This window comes from Molothrus aeneus, chromosome 2 (genome assembly GCF_037042795.1).
Source record: "Molothrus aeneus isolate 106 chromosome 2, BPBGC_Maene_1.0, whole genome shotgun sequence".
NCBI classification, from domain to species: domain Eukaryota; kingdom Metazoa; phylum Chordata; class Aves; order Passeriformes; family Icteridae; genus Molothrus; species Molothrus aeneus.
This window is the reverse complement of record NC_089647.1, coordinates 22,228,561-22,246,514: the sequence shown is the minus strand read 5'-3', so window position 1 is coordinate 22,246,514 and position 17,954 is coordinate 22,228,561. Positions and strand designations below refer to the sequence as shown.

At 42.2% G+C, this 17,954-nt stretch overlaps 2 protein-coding genes across 2 annotated transcripts; one reads left to right on the top strand and one right to left on the bottom strand.

Moving 5' to 3' along the window:
- The first annotated feature begins 2,131 nt into the window (after positions 1-2,131).
- Positions 2,132-3,232, top strand: GPR15 (G protein-coupled receptor 15). The gene has a single exon (XM_066569151.1). The coding sequence runs from the start codon at positions 2,132-2,134 to the stop codon at positions 3,230-3,232; it is 1,101 nt and encodes a 366-aa protein (XP_066425248.1).
- Positions 3,233-16,255: 13,023 nt separating this feature from the next.
- Positions 16,256-17,614, bottom strand: LOC136568909 (apovitellenin-1-like). Its single transcript, XM_066569138.1, has 3 exons — positions 17,501-17,614; positions 16,965-17,124; positions 16,256-16,355 (listed from the first exon to the last, which is right to left on the bottom strand). The coding sequence occupies exons 1-3, from the start codon at positions 17,559-17,561 to the stop codon at positions 16,256-16,258; spliced, it is 321 nt and encodes a 106-aa protein (XP_066425235.1). The 5' UTR covers positions 17,562-17,614.
- Positions 17,615-17,954: the final 340 nt, after the last annotated feature.

Genomic DNA, 17,954 nt, shown 5'->3' with positions numbered 1-17,954 from the left:
AATGTCTTCAATGCAACCTGATTTTTAGAATTTTAGGAGTTTGGTTCTGTGCTTCCTTTCCCAGCTTTGACAGGGAAGAAATAAGCTGGCACACAAATCCATTTTGTAACTGACCGCTGACAAGTCTCTCATAAAGAAAAAGGCTTGCAGCAACAGTAACTACTCACTGTAATCACCACAGAAGAGACTTTTACATTTCTTTGAAAATAAGAATTGTGTTTCAGGCAATCAGGTGCAGGAGGTTACTTCTAGAATAACAACAAGGCCTTTTACAAATGTATGGAGCCTTTTTTACTCTGAACAGAGTCACTGTCTCTTGCTTAGAAGAGAGTATAATGATTTTTAGGGTGAATGCTTACAACCCACTTTGATATAGCAGGAGGATGATTTTTAGCCTTGTTATTGGTTACATGTTCACATTTACTTCTGTGGCATACAAATCAATAGTCTTAGCTGGGGTGTTTTTATACATCTTGAGCCTTCTTCAGAGTTTGTGATGGCTGAATTACACTCACTAACTTAATGCTTACACATTCCATGAAAATAGTCAGCTGGAGTCCACTAGTGCCCTACAGCTAGGAAGGCAGTTGTGTATAAGTGGGTACATATTAGATATCAGCATATCACAAGCCAGTGTCCACCTAAATTCTCTTCCATCCAGCAGCCAGTCATTTTACAGCAGCTTCTGCTTTTCCAGGTGCCTGGAAGTCTACCAGGCACCTGCTGCACAGGAGCACATAACCTGAGCACTGGGAGAGTGAATCTGAGTGCATCCAGAGTGCTCTGGAGGGACTAACTCACTGTGCACACAATTTGGAGTTGCTCTTTGCATGTGGAGACACAAACAGATGCAATCTGTCTGCCTAGGGATGGAGCACACACCAGAAGGCGATTTCTTCAAAGCTTTGAGAATCCTGGAGGCCTGCCTGGTCTGTGAATGTACTGGTAGAAGGGAGAGGAAGGAGAAAATGAATTTATTTTTAGAAGAGAGGAAGGATGATGAAGACCAATAGTGCAGGTTTTAAATTAGTATGCACTGACAAAGCTGTAATGAATTCAGTAGTTTTAAAAATGAGAATTTCTGTTTGATTTATGCAATGCTGAAAGGGCTGTTTGTAAGGTAAGTCACAGCTGGAGCAATACTGATACTGCAAATGAAAGATGAAGGAAATCAGAGCTTGTTAAGACAAGTGAGTACTGTTTATAAAAACAGCTCAAGAGTCACGCAGGCTGTGCAGCCAGAAGGAGAAGGAACAAACCACTGCTCTAGAGTCCAGGACTGTGGCTGATGAGAAAGCCTGTGTGGGGGATGGGAGCATCAAGTCAAGTTTTAATATACAATATATATTGAAGAATGTACAACAATTTGGAACATTATTTTCTAAGTTTCTAATACATTCCTAAAGTCGGGTGTGGAAAGTCCAGGCCTAGGGGAATTGGCGGGGCTGCAGAGCAGGAGGGGGGCACTGGCAGGGCATCCAAGAACCTGGGACTGATAAAGAACAAGTGGTTACAGGGCAGAATGGATATAGGAGTTTTAAATGTTTTTCCCTATATATATTCATATGAGAGAATTGCTTTCAAACAGAAAGCAATAATCATAAAGAGTCAAGTTAAGTAAAAACCTCCAAGCCTCAGGAAAGTCAGATTTGCCCTGACAAGCAATTTATACAAAATGTTTGGAATATAGATAAAGGCTAGGGCACCTGAATTCACTGTTCTTGGGTTTCTTATAAGCTGGTACAATCTCAAATTTCTTCAAACTACCAATATACCTTCCCAAAAACCAAAAAGTTCAGAATCTCAAAAACTACTTTCCCTCCACCTGAAAGAAAAGCAAAACCTGAAGCTGGAAAATGCAAAAGGGAGATAGAATCAGTAAAACTTTACCTGATTTTTGAAAAAGCCACAATGCGTTTATTCTGAAGGCAGGGTTTTGACTCATCAGATACTCTTGTTGCTAGTTCATCGCCTATGCAGTTGGTTAAAAGTGTACAAATTACCTCCCCACAAAAACCGCTTTTCTCCTCCTCCCGGCTCTCCCCCTCCTCCCTGCTCACTGATAAAATATTTTTAAAGAAGACCTGGAAGGGATCAGTAGGGGAGGCTCAGAGCCTCCTTCAGAAAGAGGATGAGGACAGCTGGGCCAGAAATGGAACTCACCGCGCTGTCATCCATGCCTACGGTCACCTTCAACTACGACTACTACTACGATGACCAGTGTCAGTACCAGCACCTGCAACACATGTCTACTTTCCTGCCTGTCGTTTACAGTGCCGTGTTCCTGGTGGGCATTGTTGGCAACTCAATCCTGATAGCGGCCTTGATCTTCAAGCGGCAGGTCCGGAGGCTGATTGACATCTTTATCATCAACCTTGCTACATCTGACTTCATCTTCCTCATCACACTGCCTTTCTGGGTGGACATGGAGGTGTCGGATGAGAGCTGGAGGGTAGGATCTTTCCTCTGCAAAGCTAGTTCCTATGTCATCTCAGTCAACATGTACTGCAGCATCCTGCTCCTCACCTGCATGAGTGCTGACCGGTATCTCGCTATCATGCACCCCTCTGTCGCACGACGGATCAGGACAAGATCCTATTTCAGAGCACTCTGCATCTCTGTCTGGGTATTATCCTGCTGCTTAGGGATGCCAACCCTTTTGTCCAGAGAACTGAAGACACAGTATGGAAAGACTTACTGCACAGACAAAGCTGTGACAGAAGTCAAACAGATCATGTCACTGATGCTTTTAATCCTGGCCTTCTTCTTCCCACTGTTTAGTATCTTAACCTTTTACTGCTCCATCACCAAGAGACTCTGTGTGCACTATCAGAAGGCTGGGAAACGTGATAAGAAACTGAGAAAATCCATCAAGATTGTCTTCATTGTAGTGGCAGCTTTTGTTGTCTCCTGGGTCCCTTACAACCTTTTCAAGCTTATGGCCATCCTTTTGCGACTTCTAAAGCAGCCCGACTGTTTTTCTGGCACGGTTGCCTACCTGGGCATGAAGGTGAGCAGCCCTTTTGCTTTTGCCAACAGCTGTGCCAACCCTTTCATTTACTTTTTCTTTGACAACTACATCCGCAGAGCCATGCTCCAGTGCCTGTGCCCACGGGTGAAAATGAGCAGCCACAGCTCTGATACCCTGGACACCCACCTGAGCCATTCCCTATCCAATTTTGCAGCAGGGGAGTATGCCACCAGGAAGAGGAAGCGCTCTGTGTCCCTCTGACTGCGAGCTGGGACTGCGGAGGAAGGGACTTCTTCCCCCAAAGATGGCAGGAAAAGAAAAGGAGAAACAAGCAACAGAGACAGGTGCAAGTGTAATGCAACCAGTGCTTCAGGTGGGAGGGATGTTGCTTCCTTTTAAATGCAGGTAGATGGAAACCTTAACCACAGAATTACTTCACAAGGATTGCTGTGACAATGCATGGTGTGAATGTGAAACCTTCATACCAAGGAATAGCTGCAAATGCTTATGCTGGAACCCCAGTACAAGTGCTACAAACTACAGAAAAGAACCATATGATTCAGTCAAGGCCTCTCCGAGACAAGCTTTGAACTTATGCATATACAGGCTTTTATTCTGTGCAACAAAAGCAACCCAGGTGTTTCTTTTTGGTTCCTAGTTTGCCCACAAGTAATGCGCAATGTCCTCAAAACAACCTGATCAATTTTGGGTTTTTGGAGGTTTTTTGAACTTAAAAATCAAATATTTTAATGAATTTGTGTTTTACCAGTTCTCATAACTCGAGTTTTGTGCATTTTAAGCCTCAGCTTCTTCTTACAGCATTAAATCTTTAGTTTTAATAGTAATAATTAAAGTGCTTAACCCCTCGGATTTCAGAAAAAAACAGAACTTGAAGGCAGAGAGACCAGGAGACAAGCAAAACCTTACACTTAACCTTTCTCTTAAAGAAAACAAGACCAACAAAAGCACACTTGTGCTTTTTAAGACTTTTTTGAGGACCTGACACAATTTCTGATTTCTTGGGTCAGAACTAAAGAGTCACTGCCTTCTACTAAGGAGTGAGTTCTAGAGTGAAAGGTTACACACATGCAAACCTGCTTAAAGACTTCAAAGGGAAGACAGCTATGTCAGCTAACACAGCTCATGAAAAAACTGTCTGGACAGTAAAGGAAAAAAACCCTGGAGACTGGACAACAGAAGTGCCATCCCTCTGATATAACTGCAGCATGTGTACATTCACTATGGCTTTTCACACCTCTGTATTTTCTAAATGACTGTAAATGGGAATGACTCTTCTGAGTGTTACAAATAAATCCTGGTATTTGCATTTTGCACTGAACCTTGTTGAACAGTTAAGCTGTTTAATGTCTGCAGAAAAACAAGAGCAGATCTCGCACAAGGGCAGTGTAAACCTAGAAACCTGCACATCCTGCCCAGATCCCCAGCCAGTTCCACACTGGAGCACTGGCTAGCAGAGCAGGTGGAGAGCTGGCTCTGCAGCCTCACAGGAGGCAGAAGTGTCTTTCAGCAATTGCTGGTGGCAGAGTGCTCTCTGGCACACAGTGGGATACTAAAATGAGGGTATCACTGAGACACACTGGCTTTTTGCTCTCCCCTCCCTTCACTGCATGTGTTTGTTTCCTCCCTCACTACCTCTTCTAAAAGATTTTGGTTTTTTTTCCTCCACATGACAGACTTTCCCTCCCACCCCCACCTAACTGCCAAACTCCTTTTTCAGGCTTACAGCTGCGTGAAGGGCATCAACTCTTCCCAGACCTGCCAGTGTTTGAGAATGAGGCCAGTGTCAGTTCCAATTTTAAAGTTATAAGGTTTCAAATTTATTTGCAGTGACCTTCAGAAACTGCAAATAAAGTGTACAACAAGAGACCCTTTTTTTGTAGAAAAGTAAGCCTAAGATTTGCCTTTCAACTAAGATACCATTTTTATTATAGAAAAAGACAGTAAGTCAGACTTGTTCATTATTTCCTCAATCCTCGCTGAAAGCACTAAAATACTTTGGAATATATCCAATCCACAAGACTTTAAATAATTCTAGTTAGAGCTGCTGGTTTCTTTCTTTCTTTTTTTTTAATAATTCAAAACACCAGATCAAATTGGAAAAATTACTGAGGAGCTCCACCAAGATCTCATGCCTAAAGATTTAGTTTCTGGAAAATAACAAATATACTTGATAAATATTGTCAGGCTTGAGAAGAATCATGTATAAATGCCACAGCAAATGCTCCAAATGAGCAAAGAATTAAAATATATAAGAGGCAACTAATTCAGCAAAGGAAAACTTGCCAATTTCTTTCAGTCTTTCACTTGAGTTAGTGTAATTTATTTTCTTGTGAACTGCAGGTCATTTGGCACTTTCATGACATGGTAAATATTATTTTCAATTTTTTTTTTTTTAAGAAAAGAAAGTCTATACTTGAATAGCTTTACCTCAGGAACTTTTACTATTCCATATTAACATTTATTATTTGTTTGTTGGCATTTACATATCTTAGAATGATACCCAAATTATTGTGATTGAAAGTATTTAATGTGGTAGACTTGAATAATGTAACAGGATGCCTATTTTATCAATGTTAAAAGAATTGAATGACAGTAAATTGGTTTGCTATGTAAAATGGAAATAGTGCAATTCTGATATGACACTTGCCAAAGATATTGGCAAGCAATTTAGATTGGGCTTTTTTTCCCCCACAACATTTATTATTTTAAAATAAATTCAGTATGACTGCAGCTAATAAATATGGTTTGGCTTTTTGTAATCTAACTTCTTCTTTCATTGTCATGAAGAAGTAGCAAAGCATTACTAGAAAATCTGTCAGTGAGTCGGGATGAAAACATTCATCTGCTCATCCCACAAACCTTTTCATTATTTCAGAGATGCTTTTATATTGCCTTAGAATTAAATCAAGACCTTTTGAGGTTTTTAATGAAAACAACTACACCACCAGTACCAACTCCAATCTAGAGGTTGGTGCACTTTCTTGAGGTGTGCACAATCAAAGCTGAAGTGCCTTTTCTTCTTGATATAAATCAGGATCCTATTAGATACATCTCTTAGTCTCCATTTTGGCTTGAATGAATCATGAATTTTCAGAAATAAAGTATTTCATCTCAACACAAAGAAAAATTGTACCCAGACCTGATGCTTGCCTAAATAGGCAAAGAATTTTTGCAACCTTAATTTCAGCAGCAGATGTGCAAACACCCACAACTGCTCCACAGCTAAATGGAACTTCGAGTTGCAGAGTATTGAGGAGAAAGTCACACAGGGAATAGCCTCAGACCCAGAATAAGCAGGGCAAACTTGCAGCGCTCAAAACAAGAAACATGGTGTAGGCACTGTGTGGACTGACTCTCCACAAGTAGTGCAGTGAAGATTGGTTCTTGGAAGCCAAGAGGAGAACTTCCACTGACTTAGATGCATCCAGATTTCATCTGCAGCTTCTTGTCCTGGCTCCTTTAGACTGGTGGGAGGAAAAGCCCTCACAGCCTGTTTGTGCCTCAGGTTTTTAACAGAGTGGACTACAAAAAGAATATTTCCTGACTTTGTAACGAAGTTGCAATGATATATTTGTTGACTGCTACACAGGGACAGTAAGGTCGTTGGCAAAAGAAGGTTGAGGTTTTCTCCTCAGGTGCTTGCAGGGTATATTGTACAAAGAGATGTCAGCTCATGGGTGGGAACATACTTACACATACTTCTAACAGATAGACTGTTACTACTGGAATACTAGAATTTTGTTATCCCTGAAGGATCACTTCTATTCTTGAGGTCAGCGGGAACTTTTGAGTAGATTTACAAACTGATTTGAGCACAAATCATTATGTGTCCCAAAATGTCTAACTGAAACACGTGGACTCAATGCTCTTAAAGGTCCTTCCCAATCAAAATGATTCTATGATTCTTCTCTGGATTAAAAGGCTTCACCGAGTTAAGCAGCATATTTCATGGCAAATGAAGAACAGAAAGCAGACACCCACAATCCTGCAATGGAAAATCCATCACCTCAGGCTATTTACCAAATATGCCAGCATTCTGTATATTGTCAGAGAAAGGAATAAGCTCATGAACAGGAACAAAGAAAGAGCTGCCTAAATCCACAATGGATGGAAACTGGCAGTGAGTTAAATGGCCTCAGAAGTAATTACAATGCTACCAAAAGTCACACACAGAGGTGGCTGGGAGCCCCTAGAAAACCAGAAAGGGCCCATGGCATCTCATCTAACATTTTAATACTGTTACCACAAAGCCTGCAATTAGTGAACTCTAGGTCTCAATAACAACCTAAGCAGCTGCTCGGTTTGCAGGTGCACGTGTTCAGTACTGCTGCAGTCTTGCTGCAAGTGACAGGAGGTTTTGGAATAGCCCAATCTCACTAAATGACAGAGGGGTTTTGGCCCCAAGCATCTGGGCAGCTAAGACTTGAGCTCATAATGAAGTAAAAGAATACAAAATATGGGAGATGAGAAAGCAAGTGGATTAAAAACCAACAGCCTTCAAGAAGAAAGGCAGTCTTCTACCTCTGAGCTGGTAAAAAATTGCTGCCCAAATCGAGGCTGTTTGTGTTCATATTTCTTTTTAAATATGAGTTAAAATGTAGGGATTTTTTCCCCAGTTCACCTCACTTATCTTTCTGTAACAGGTTGCAGCAGCTTTGGAAACTGAGGCCACTTCGGTTTGAGAGCCAACATGATCAATATCAATCATCTAAATAATGCATTGTGACCAAAAGATACATTTTCAAACTTCAAAACAGTTTCATTATTAGTAAGAGACCACATTCTTAGTCAGAATCTCCCACTAAATCAAATACATAAATATACATCCTCTGCTGTTTACTTCTCACATTTTCTAGAGTACATGGGATTTTACAAAAGGCAATTCAGCAACAGACCCTCAAAAAAGAAAAGGCAAATGTTTCTATTGAAATTTGGACTAAATTTAGCTGTTTTGTGGACTAGAGGAGGTCACAGGGAAGGTAAGGTAAGAATCCTATCTCAAAGAAAATGCTTCCCACAAGGTAAATTCAGAGGCTTTCATTTGTATTAGCATTGATATTGAGAAAAGGTGACTACTCACTTTCTAAAAAGCAGATCCTTCAAAAGCGAAGTGGATTCAATAATATCAGGAAATAACTGGATGCATCCAAAAGTTACTAGTCAATTCTGAAAAAAAAAGCCAAACAAGCAACCCTCTGTCTTTTACTATGCAATGGAGTTCCCAGAATCTGATGCCCTCTTTCTTTCTCCATTGATAAAACTAGTTAATATGAATATAAAAGAACAGCTGTTTCTCAAAGAATGCCCTTTCTTTAACCCTCAATTTGAGGCAAAGAAAACCAGACTGTGAAACTGTGTGGCATCTGCTCAGAGAATGAAACTTAGTCAGTGGTTTTAAAATCCATCAAAATTTTCAGTCTAGCTTTAAAACTGCTACACAAAATGTCCAAAAAGTCAGACTTGAAATGCAAAGAGCAGCTTTTGCACTGAGAAACACCATGTATAATTAAATACAGCACAAATGTTTGCCATATATGGTACCATGCACCTGACTTGACCACTCATGTGACTTCCCTCTGTGCACTGCCTAAACAACTGCTTGACCACAACCACCATTTCCCCTGTCACCCACTCCTCAGAAGTTTCTGGGAACCACAGAAACTTCTACCCATGCCTCACACAGAGAAAACATGCAAGCCATTATAAAAAAAAGAAGATTTAAAAAAAGAGAGAATACAGGCAGGTGCGTATTTGCTTTCGCCTGTGTTTGAACCCGTGGGAGTTACCCACCATGGGTAAATCATGCCACCTAAAAGGTGTTGCAAGTAAGAGTAGAAGCTTGGCAGCTTTCAAGAGACACATATACATACATAAACTTCTGTTCTCCTTGTAACCAGCCAGGACACTATGGATAGAGAGGTGCTGAGAAGCGAAGAGGGCAACAAATGCACTGAGAAGTGCAGTGGTGTGCCCAAAACCTCAGCTCTAGATAGGGTGTCAGAGGTTATGAAATCTAGTCAAAGAACATGGTACTTCTGACCACTTAGGAACACAACCAAGTAATTTAAAAACTTTTTCAGATGCCTCACCAGAGGAGAGAAGAAGGCTTTGGAAAAATCTAGAGCTAGAGAAGAGAATAAACCTTGAGTAACCCTTATAATCTCCTAGCTTCCAGGAGTCGTGTTCTGGCAACCACATTGATGGTGCCGTGACACACACTTTTGCACAGCCACTCAAGAGGCTGCGACCTTCCTGAAGCTATTAAAAATGTCTGAAACCCCTGCTGATTCATAAAGGAGAGGTAACTCTCCTCTTCTAATTTTTAAGTACTTGTGCAACTAGACTGATGATGCTTATAAGTCCTTATTTCCACTGTTGTCCAAATAAGTAATTACTGTCAGTATGGAAACTGCTGGTTTTGTTGAAAATTAACTGGAATTTTATATGACTAACTTCAAGAAAGCTGGGGTTTGGCTGGCTGAGAAGACTAAAAGCCTAACTCACAAACTACCTACCCAGCAGTGAACCCAGCTGGATTAATTTGTGTCCTAAAATTCATGCTAATGATTCATCTCCAAAAGCTCTGAAGACCCATGAAATTCATAGTTCTGTGGTCTCACATAGAGAGAGGAGCCACCCAAATAGTGCTCCCAGCTGTGCTGCTGGACTGGGTTTCCTGATGCTGCAGGCTGCACCTTCCTTAAAGTGCCTTCAAGCAACTTGGATGTAGCATAGGGCAAGGTCATAGTGATTTAGGCATCTGTGTTCTCTTCTTTAGGCACCTCTGCTTCCTGCTCTTCTCCCATGGCTGTAAGGACAGGATAAACTGTGGGATAAAAACACAGCAGCTGAAGTGTCTGCTAACAGCTGCAGGGTAACTACTGGGCTTTAGCATAGAGTGTCTCATGTTCATGGAGAGGACAAACAGTGATGTGCATCTTCCTTTTTATCTGAAAAAAGCAAGCCTGTGTTCTGACTCATGCTCTAACGAGTGCCATTACCAGCACAGCTGAAGAAGACTGCAGGCAATCATCTGGTTCACTAAGAGCACACACTTAACAGATTATTTTTCACACATATCTGTCAAAACCCATAAGGGTAGGTAGCTGTCCTTTATGCTGAGAACTCACCAAATTCACTGAAAATCATGAGATGCCATGCCAAATCTATTCAGAGATTCCTGTTACTTGATTTTGAACTTGTAGGTTTACCCTTTAACCACACGCTTTCCTTACACACACTGGAAGGGAAACAAACATTCCTTTAAAAGGAAAGCTGAAGAGTTTTGAGGGTATAACCACCTATTAGCATCACACATAGTCAGTCCACTCAGGGAACAGCCATGCTGCCACATACCAATTTAGGTGCTTCAAAACCAGATTTTTTATTTACTCAGTTATTTAAGTCAGGTCTGAGATTTGCTTCATCAAGGGAGTCAGTCATAAACCCTGGTACTCTGTAGGGGAAAATGCATGTCAAGAACGGAAGTACTTTCTGCATTCGTGCTCCATATTTTGATTTTATGTGTTATGACAAGAGTCTGCAATGTCTGCATTACCTGCCAGCCCTCTCTGGTGAATAGCTGCCAATGAGCTGCCCAAAAGACTTTTAACAGTGCCTACTGTTCTTGTCTTTTGTCTTTTGATACAAGAATTTTTCTCTAGGTTTACAGATGACAATTGCCCGCACCATATTTCTGCACATGAGCTGGCAAAAATTATTGACCTATGGTGAGTCAATTCAACGGAGAAATATTTCTTTTCCTCACTCCTTCACCCCCACAGTGAACCCTCCTCAATAATATATGATGGAGCAAAAGGCGCTTACAATTGAAGTGGAAAATTTTTAAACTTAACTGCTATTAAGAAGTCCAGAGAAGAAGAATGGAGTTTATATGAACAAGGAACGTTTTAGAAACACAGTTAATCAGATTAATGACTGTTTTGGATGAAGCATTGCTTCTCAGTAAGTATTACGTGTCATGTATACATATGTTGATTTTATAGAATAGATTTTATTTTTTCTGGGGTATCAAAGTACTATTTGGAAAAATGGGTAACTCCAAATAAAATTATCATTTTCTCCTCCTAGCAAAATCAACCAGTTATTTTTACAAAATAGGATTTCTATCAAGTCAACCTTATTATTAGAATAATAAAAGCTCATTTGAAATCTAAATACCACAAGCGTTTTCCTGACCAGAAAAGGCTTAATTAGTTACTTAGATTGCTAAAATAATTGTATGTAGCTCCAACTATTTTTGCCACCCAAAAAGAAGAAATAGGAAACTTCCCACTTTCATGCTGAGCAAAGCTGCTCAGAAATATGGGCAACCTAAAAGGCTGAATTAGCCAACAGCCTCAGTGGCAGTTTAACTGACAAAAGGCAGAATTAAACTAACGACAAAACAGCCAGTGGCCATTAAAAAGGTTTGATTTATGTGGGTTTCCTTCCTTAAAAAAAAAAAAAAACAAACAAAATCAAAACCAACAAAACAACAAAGCTTTGGATTTAATTGACCACAGCTGAGAACAGGTTACTCCTGCTGGTCCCACAGCCACGTCGGCTGTTTTACAGTCCTGTGCCCTCCAAGTATCAAAGCCCATCTGAGCACAGCATTTGGAAGCTGCTGCTGAAGGGAAGGTTACCTGGGAGGATCTGTGCTCCACTCCAAAGGGAGCAATCCTTCACTGGCAGGACTTCTAACATCAGGCACCCCCGAGAAATGCAAGAGACAATGAAGCCTTTGGAAAGAAGAGAAAATGTTACAATCAGGAAAAAAATAACTGTCTTGAAGTATTTTTTCTAAGCAGGGAACTTAATCCACTTGTTTTCAAACACTGGGTCACTCACACATTTTCCCTCACATCTGAAGTTTTTTTCTCTCAAGCGAACTGAGAATAAAATAGCCCCAAAACCAACATCTGAATCCATTTAACAAGGATGATACTGTAAACCTGAAGATAGGCAGCTGTGAGTATAAAGGTGAATATAAATGATCTGCTCTTCACTGATATGTACAGCAGCTGTACTTGTAAATATTTATTCTGTTAAGATCTTCAGGAATCAGTGCATGTCAGGGTCGATAGCAAATGTTCTTTAAACCATTTCCAAATACACTCCTGTATAGCAGTGAGCAGGTTAATGCTTCTCCCACGAGGCACGGGGTGTACCTGATGCTGTAGTGCACATTTGAACACCACCATGTCATGGCAGTGGGAAACTTTAATAATGCAGTTTTAACACAGCTACAGTCAAAACAGTTAGCTTGTACTTATGCTGCAATTTTCTAGGTTTTTGAATAGCAAACTCAAAAACCCTTTAAGAAACATTTCACAAATAAACACTTTGAGAAGTGGCCTAATCGCATATCGCCCCAAATCTGCAACACGGTATCATCTAACCCGGCACACCCTTTCTCCCCCACAAAAAACTGTGTCTGCAAAGCACAGCGTGGTCACTACACACCCAGATGAAAGGAGCCCCCACCTCTCGGGTGAGCACGCAGGTAAGCGAGCAAACATATGAGAAAAACTTTCTGTGTATTACGGAAACAACATTCAAACCCTCCCCACCCAACGCCGGCCCAGCTGCAGCCTCTCAGCCCAGCCCGGCCCATGCCGAAACACACTTCCCATTCCACGGGGTTAGGCGGCCAGCAGGGGGGAATTTACCTGTCCCAGCCTCACCAAAGAGTGGAATTATGGCTGTAAAACTGCTCCTCCCTTCCTCCAGCCACTCCTGCCCGCCTCCCGCCTCCCCGAGCATCCCCTGTCGGGCTGGGGACCCCTTGTTCTCCCCAGGCAGCTCCCGCCCCCCGAGCGTGCCCGCGCTCCCTGTGTGGCGCCGGGAGGCCGCGGGGGATGAGGGGACGCGGCGACATCGCGTGCGAAGCGGCGGCGGCGACAGTGCCGCTCTGAGTCAGCGCCCGCCCTGCGTCCGGCGCGGCGGGCGGGGAGCGAGAGGAGCGGGCGCTGACTGATCCCGGCCGGCACGCAAGGCTCCCGCTGCTCGCCGAGCCCCTCCGCAGGCAGCGCTGCCCCCGCAGCCACCCGCCGCATCCTTGTGCCCCTTTTTCCTTTCTGACTTCACACCCCCATGCACACACGGCTCCCCGTTTGTGATTTTGGCGTTTATGTTTAAAACCTGGGAAAGTCTCTTTGCCAATAGCCGGTGGGGAAGGGCAGAGCAGTCAGAACGATGTCAGCTCTGCGCCTTAGTCCGCGTCCAGCATCTCAGCCTGCTCCTTCCCCTCGCTGTGCCTGCCCGCAGGGCCCTCACGAAGGGACAAAAACTGCGGTACTGAGATGGAATGTCTGCGTGTGTGGGTGGTGGGTGTGAGTACCAGCTGGAGGTTTCAAATATTTTACAAGATTTTTTTCCAGTCCTTGCCTTCTCAAACATCCTGTGCTGGACTTTTTTGCTGACGAAGGACTTGGGCTGTTCGTCGATAAGGGCAGCAACCACTGCACAAAGCAGCACAGAGCCCGAGGCCTACGTTCCCTTAGCATTAATTAGTGATTTTTCCAAGCGCTAAAGAGTGGAGGGGAGCTAGGAAGTGTAAATGCCATCAACAATCCGAGCAACTGAAAATGGTGTAAAGTACCCACCATAAAAGGTATTTTTCAAGAAAGGGTGTTTTTTGCAGAAATCATGAACACCCGAGGGGTTATTCCCCCATCTCAGAAACAGCAGAAATCTGGCATTTCTTAAGATTTCATGTTAATTGACTCAGTTGAACCAGTTACACCACAAGCTTTTCCAAATCTGCAAAGTGAATGATAATTACTCAACAAGAAAGTTTCTATGACATGAATCTCACTGAAACGAATGCTTCACTTACAAAGCCTCTCCAAGAATCTTGAAGCACTCAGTGAACTCTGCAACAGACATCACTTGGGAAGTGATTTCTGTACATATTTTAAAAAGAAATTACAGATTAACCTGTTTATTCCAATTGAGAATTGAGAGTAGATATGAAATATTTTAACATTGAGGTATAAAATGGCCCACTCATTATATGTCCCATTAATTTGCCCCAGGGTCCTTTTTGGGATAAAAATCCTTTTTTCCTCTACCCAATCCCAGCCTGAATGCTGTCTCAGCTGCTAGTTTCTGTCTTAAAGGATGCTGGTAACATCAGGGGTAGAAGTGGCAGTGGAAGGTTGTCTACTTTGCTCTTCATAGTTTTCCCCACATTGTAGATTGTACAAGAGATTAACTACCTGAAAGGTTTTCGACTTGTTTTTTTCAAGCATAAAAATGCATAGATAACTAACTACGTGGTCAGGAGATTGAGTGCAAACAAATACAGAGATCTACAGTCTGATTCTTGTTTGCTCATCTGCTAAAATCAGACATCAAACTGCTGTTTGGGATTTGTCTGGCTTGGATTTTATGGAGGTTATATTGCAAAGAAGCAAAAATATAAAATTAAGTGCACTTAACAAAATGTCAACTTTTTAATGTTTTAGCACAGAATTCATACCAGCTACTGTGCTGCTCCAGCTGTGCAGTGATGCAATACAGAAATATCACTGGGTTGCATTGGTGAAGTCACACAACAGGCTCAAAATGCTACATGAGGACCCCTATACTTTCCAAAATTTTTCCAACTCTTTTTGGCAGTGCATACAAGTAGATTGAAAAGGCTGAAATGCCGATTTCCAGGACACCAAATTCTTAAGAGAATATTCAGGCTCTTTCATATACTCATAACTTTCACTCTGTCAGAAAGAAGTACTTTTGAAATGACAGAAGAACAAGCTCTATTCTGAGAAAATTCAGAATGCTGAATTATTCCTTGGGACAAGAGAGGATTTAAGTTGCAGGGCTTCTCCTTTTAAGTGTTATATTTAGGGGAAAAAAAAATAAAAGATTGAACAGACACATGGGAAACAAGCAGGAAGTCGTCCCTGTAGCAAAAGAGCTAAAGGACCTGGCTTTTTCATGTGGTAAATATTCTTATCACCATAACAGTCTGCTTTTCTGAATCTCCTCCTAAATACAGGTCCATTTACATAATACGTATGCATGTTTGTTCATTGGGCCAGAGAAGCACAGACTGTCTAAGGAATACAAGCAGCAATGAATAAACCTGCAAAACATCTCTGCAGAACTGGTGAACCATCAGAGAAGGAAGAACTTGCTGCACTGCATGGGGACCCTGATTTCATTATGATTGCACACGGTAAAAAGGAGCTGCTGGGACAAAGAAAATGGAAAATTAGGGGATTTTATTCCAGGCAAGTGGTTAAGTGCAAGCTTATAACTGATCTGACTGGTAATTAAAGAAACAAAACAAAACAACAAAATAATTGGCTTGCTTTAGCCTATGCCACAGTCTCCTACTGTGACTTCAGAAAAATTGCCTACTTGCTTCTGCTTGCTTAATGAGAAAGAAGATAGATTTCTCTGTCCAGTGTGGGCATCTGGGCCAATGCAGTTACACAGGACTGATGAGGACCTGCCAGGTCTTCATACACAATGCCAGGCATAGGTCCCTCTCATAAACTGGTCAAGATAGTGGGAAATTTTCCATTCATTTCTCCTTTGGAAAAGCTCATTCAGTAGCCTCTCTGACCAATAAGATACACTTCCAAAGTCCAGTTTAGGTTGATGGACAGTTTAATTTACTGGCATTTGTTTTCTTTTCCCAAATTATCTGAAATCTTCAGACACAAGATACAGGTGCACCTATTTGCTTCCCACCTAACCAAGGAGCACTATCAGTTGTGGCTACTTGAAGAGATGCTCAGGTAGTGCCTCCTCCACCCAAGATAAATCTGAGCTTAGTTCAAAGTGCCTGAACACTCAGGGTTTGTTAGCATTGCCTGCAAACACTTCTTGTGAATCACAACTACATTCTCAGCAGAATGGGATGCCAAGGCGAGTCAGATTCCATAATGCTCAATACAAACAACAAACTTAGGGAAGTGTAACAACTAACATTTTTTTATTAGGGGGGCAATGACCAAGCCATTCAGGAGGAATTAATTTTCAAGATTTGGCTACAGAAGAATCTCTATATTGCCTTCCCCATGCCCAGCTGCTTGATTTTTTTCTGGGGAGGCTTCAGCAGATGGCTTCAGCAGACGCCTTCCATCTTTTGGTCTTTGAAGGTGGGTTCCCTCTAGTGGCATTAAGAGGAGCATCGATTCTGTCTTATTGACTGATCTTGGTCCGTAGGGGGGGCAGGGGGAAAGAGGACGCTGGAAGGTGTTACACGCTCACATCAGGAAACGCTGACTTGTCTTAATTTGGCTAATAGCCTAGGACTCTTGTGTACCACACGTTCTTTATTTTTTCAATCAGCTGTTCGAACATTATACTGATTTTAGTTGCTTCTTTGGCGATTCTCTGTCTGCAGGAGACAACAGAGTATGTGGTAAGATACACAAGTGTGTGAGGGTAATTCCCATCTGCTGTAATTACTACTCCGCCTGTCACCAGGAGTGCAAAGCTCCTCAGCAATCCTAGAGGGGCTTTCCTCAGAAGACAGGAATAGGCAGTACATGTGTGCCATGAGTTACATGAAACTGTCTCTAGGGTGATCATGTTTTTCCTTTTGTGAGGAAGCTCATTCCCCTACGCTGAGCAAGACATATGCACAGCTAGAGCCAAGCCAGGTTTGTCACTGAGTACTCAGCCCCTCACAGCCCTGCAGCACCCTTCCAGAGGAGCTGATTTCCCACCAGCCAGCAGCCTCCTCTGTCACTACCCGTGGATAAAGAGCAGTACCTGCCATCCCTGTGAACACTGTGTGCAATGTGCCTCCCTGGGAAGACCTTTCACCAGCAGACCATATCACCTCACCCCCCCTTCCAGCACCTCGCTCCCTTGGTACATCAGGCTTTGCTCGCTGATTAATTTCCCCTTGGATCTCTCCACAGAGATAGCTGTTCTTTCTCCCATACCTCCCTCTCCCTTTTCACACATGGCTGTGGGAGTGTTAGTACAGAGCTTTCCATACCTGGCCGCAATAACTGTTGGACTCTGGACAGTATCCAACAAGAACTGGCTGACTTTAGGGGACACCTTGTTCACAGCTTCATAGAAGTAAGATGCAATAGTCTCAGGGATGGCCAGCAACTCACGACGGTCTTTCTCAAAGATGGACTTTGACTGCACTTCTGAGAAAAAAAGTAAAACCCCATGAGGTTTCTCATGTCTCTTGTGTCTCTGGGATCTTCCCCCAGCTGCAGGGGAAGAGATTTGAAATTCTGAGATTCAGAACCTCTCCCAGAATTTGCTCTACAGCATTCAGCACACTCTCTTCACTCAGTCATGGGTATCTAAGTCATAGACCTTCCACGGCAGAGTGGAAGTTGCACCAAGTATGGGCAGTTTTCATGCCAGGTCTCTACTGACTTGTTCCACGCTGCCAAGCACTGTGTATTCATGGTCTTCAACTGAATGATTTGGCTTCATTCATACTTCATGATGCATTCCTACTTCCTGTAGAGCTGAGCTTTGTCTCAGATAAGCTGCAAAGCTTTTCAGACTTACCGGGGAGAGTGGTGCTAAGGAGCAGAATCAGAGCTATCACCAATGCCCTGGATTGCAGCATGGTTTGAGTACCAGTTCTGCTCTCTACACAGAGAGACCTGCAGGAATCAGCATACAGTGTTTGGGTTGTTTTCAGAGAAATAAAATGTTGGTTAAACACCAGATTTTTGCAACAAACCTAACCAATAAATGAAGACAAGAACAGAAAGATCATGCGCATTTCCTCTGAAGAAGTGAGGAAAAGGCAGTATAAAAATGTTATCCTTTTCTTTGTATATTCACAAATATCCACAATAATAACTTTCGGAGCCCAAAGAAACACAGGCAGTTAAAGCTAGTTCTTATGAGAGCTAAAATCCCGTTTCAGCACTGAGCAAATCAGTAAAAGTGCTAGAAGTCAGAATAGGTTTCCAAAATGTTTAAGTACAACTGGAAAATTCATATTGTGGGATTT

What these genes read in the sequence shown, in the direction of transcription:
- GPR15 (XM_066569151.1), top strand. Translation starts at nt 2,132, where the DNA reads ATGAGGACAGCTGGGCCAGAAATGGAACTCACCGCGCTGTCATCCATG.
- LOC136568909 (XM_066569138.1), bottom strand. Translation starts at nt 17,561, where the DNA reads ATGCTGCAATCCAGGGCATTGGTGATAGCTCTGATTCTGCTCCTTAGC. An exon ending in CCTTAGCACCACTCTCCCCG is followed by an intron (nt 17,125 to 17,500) that starts GTAAGTCTGAAA and finishes TTTTTTTCTCAG; the next exon opens with AAGTGCAGTCAAAGTCCATC. An exon ending in CCAACAGTTATTGCGGCCAG is followed by an intron (nt 16,356 to 16,964) that starts GTATGGAAAGCT and finishes TGTCTCCTGCAG; the next exon opens with ACAGAGAATCGCCAAAGAAG.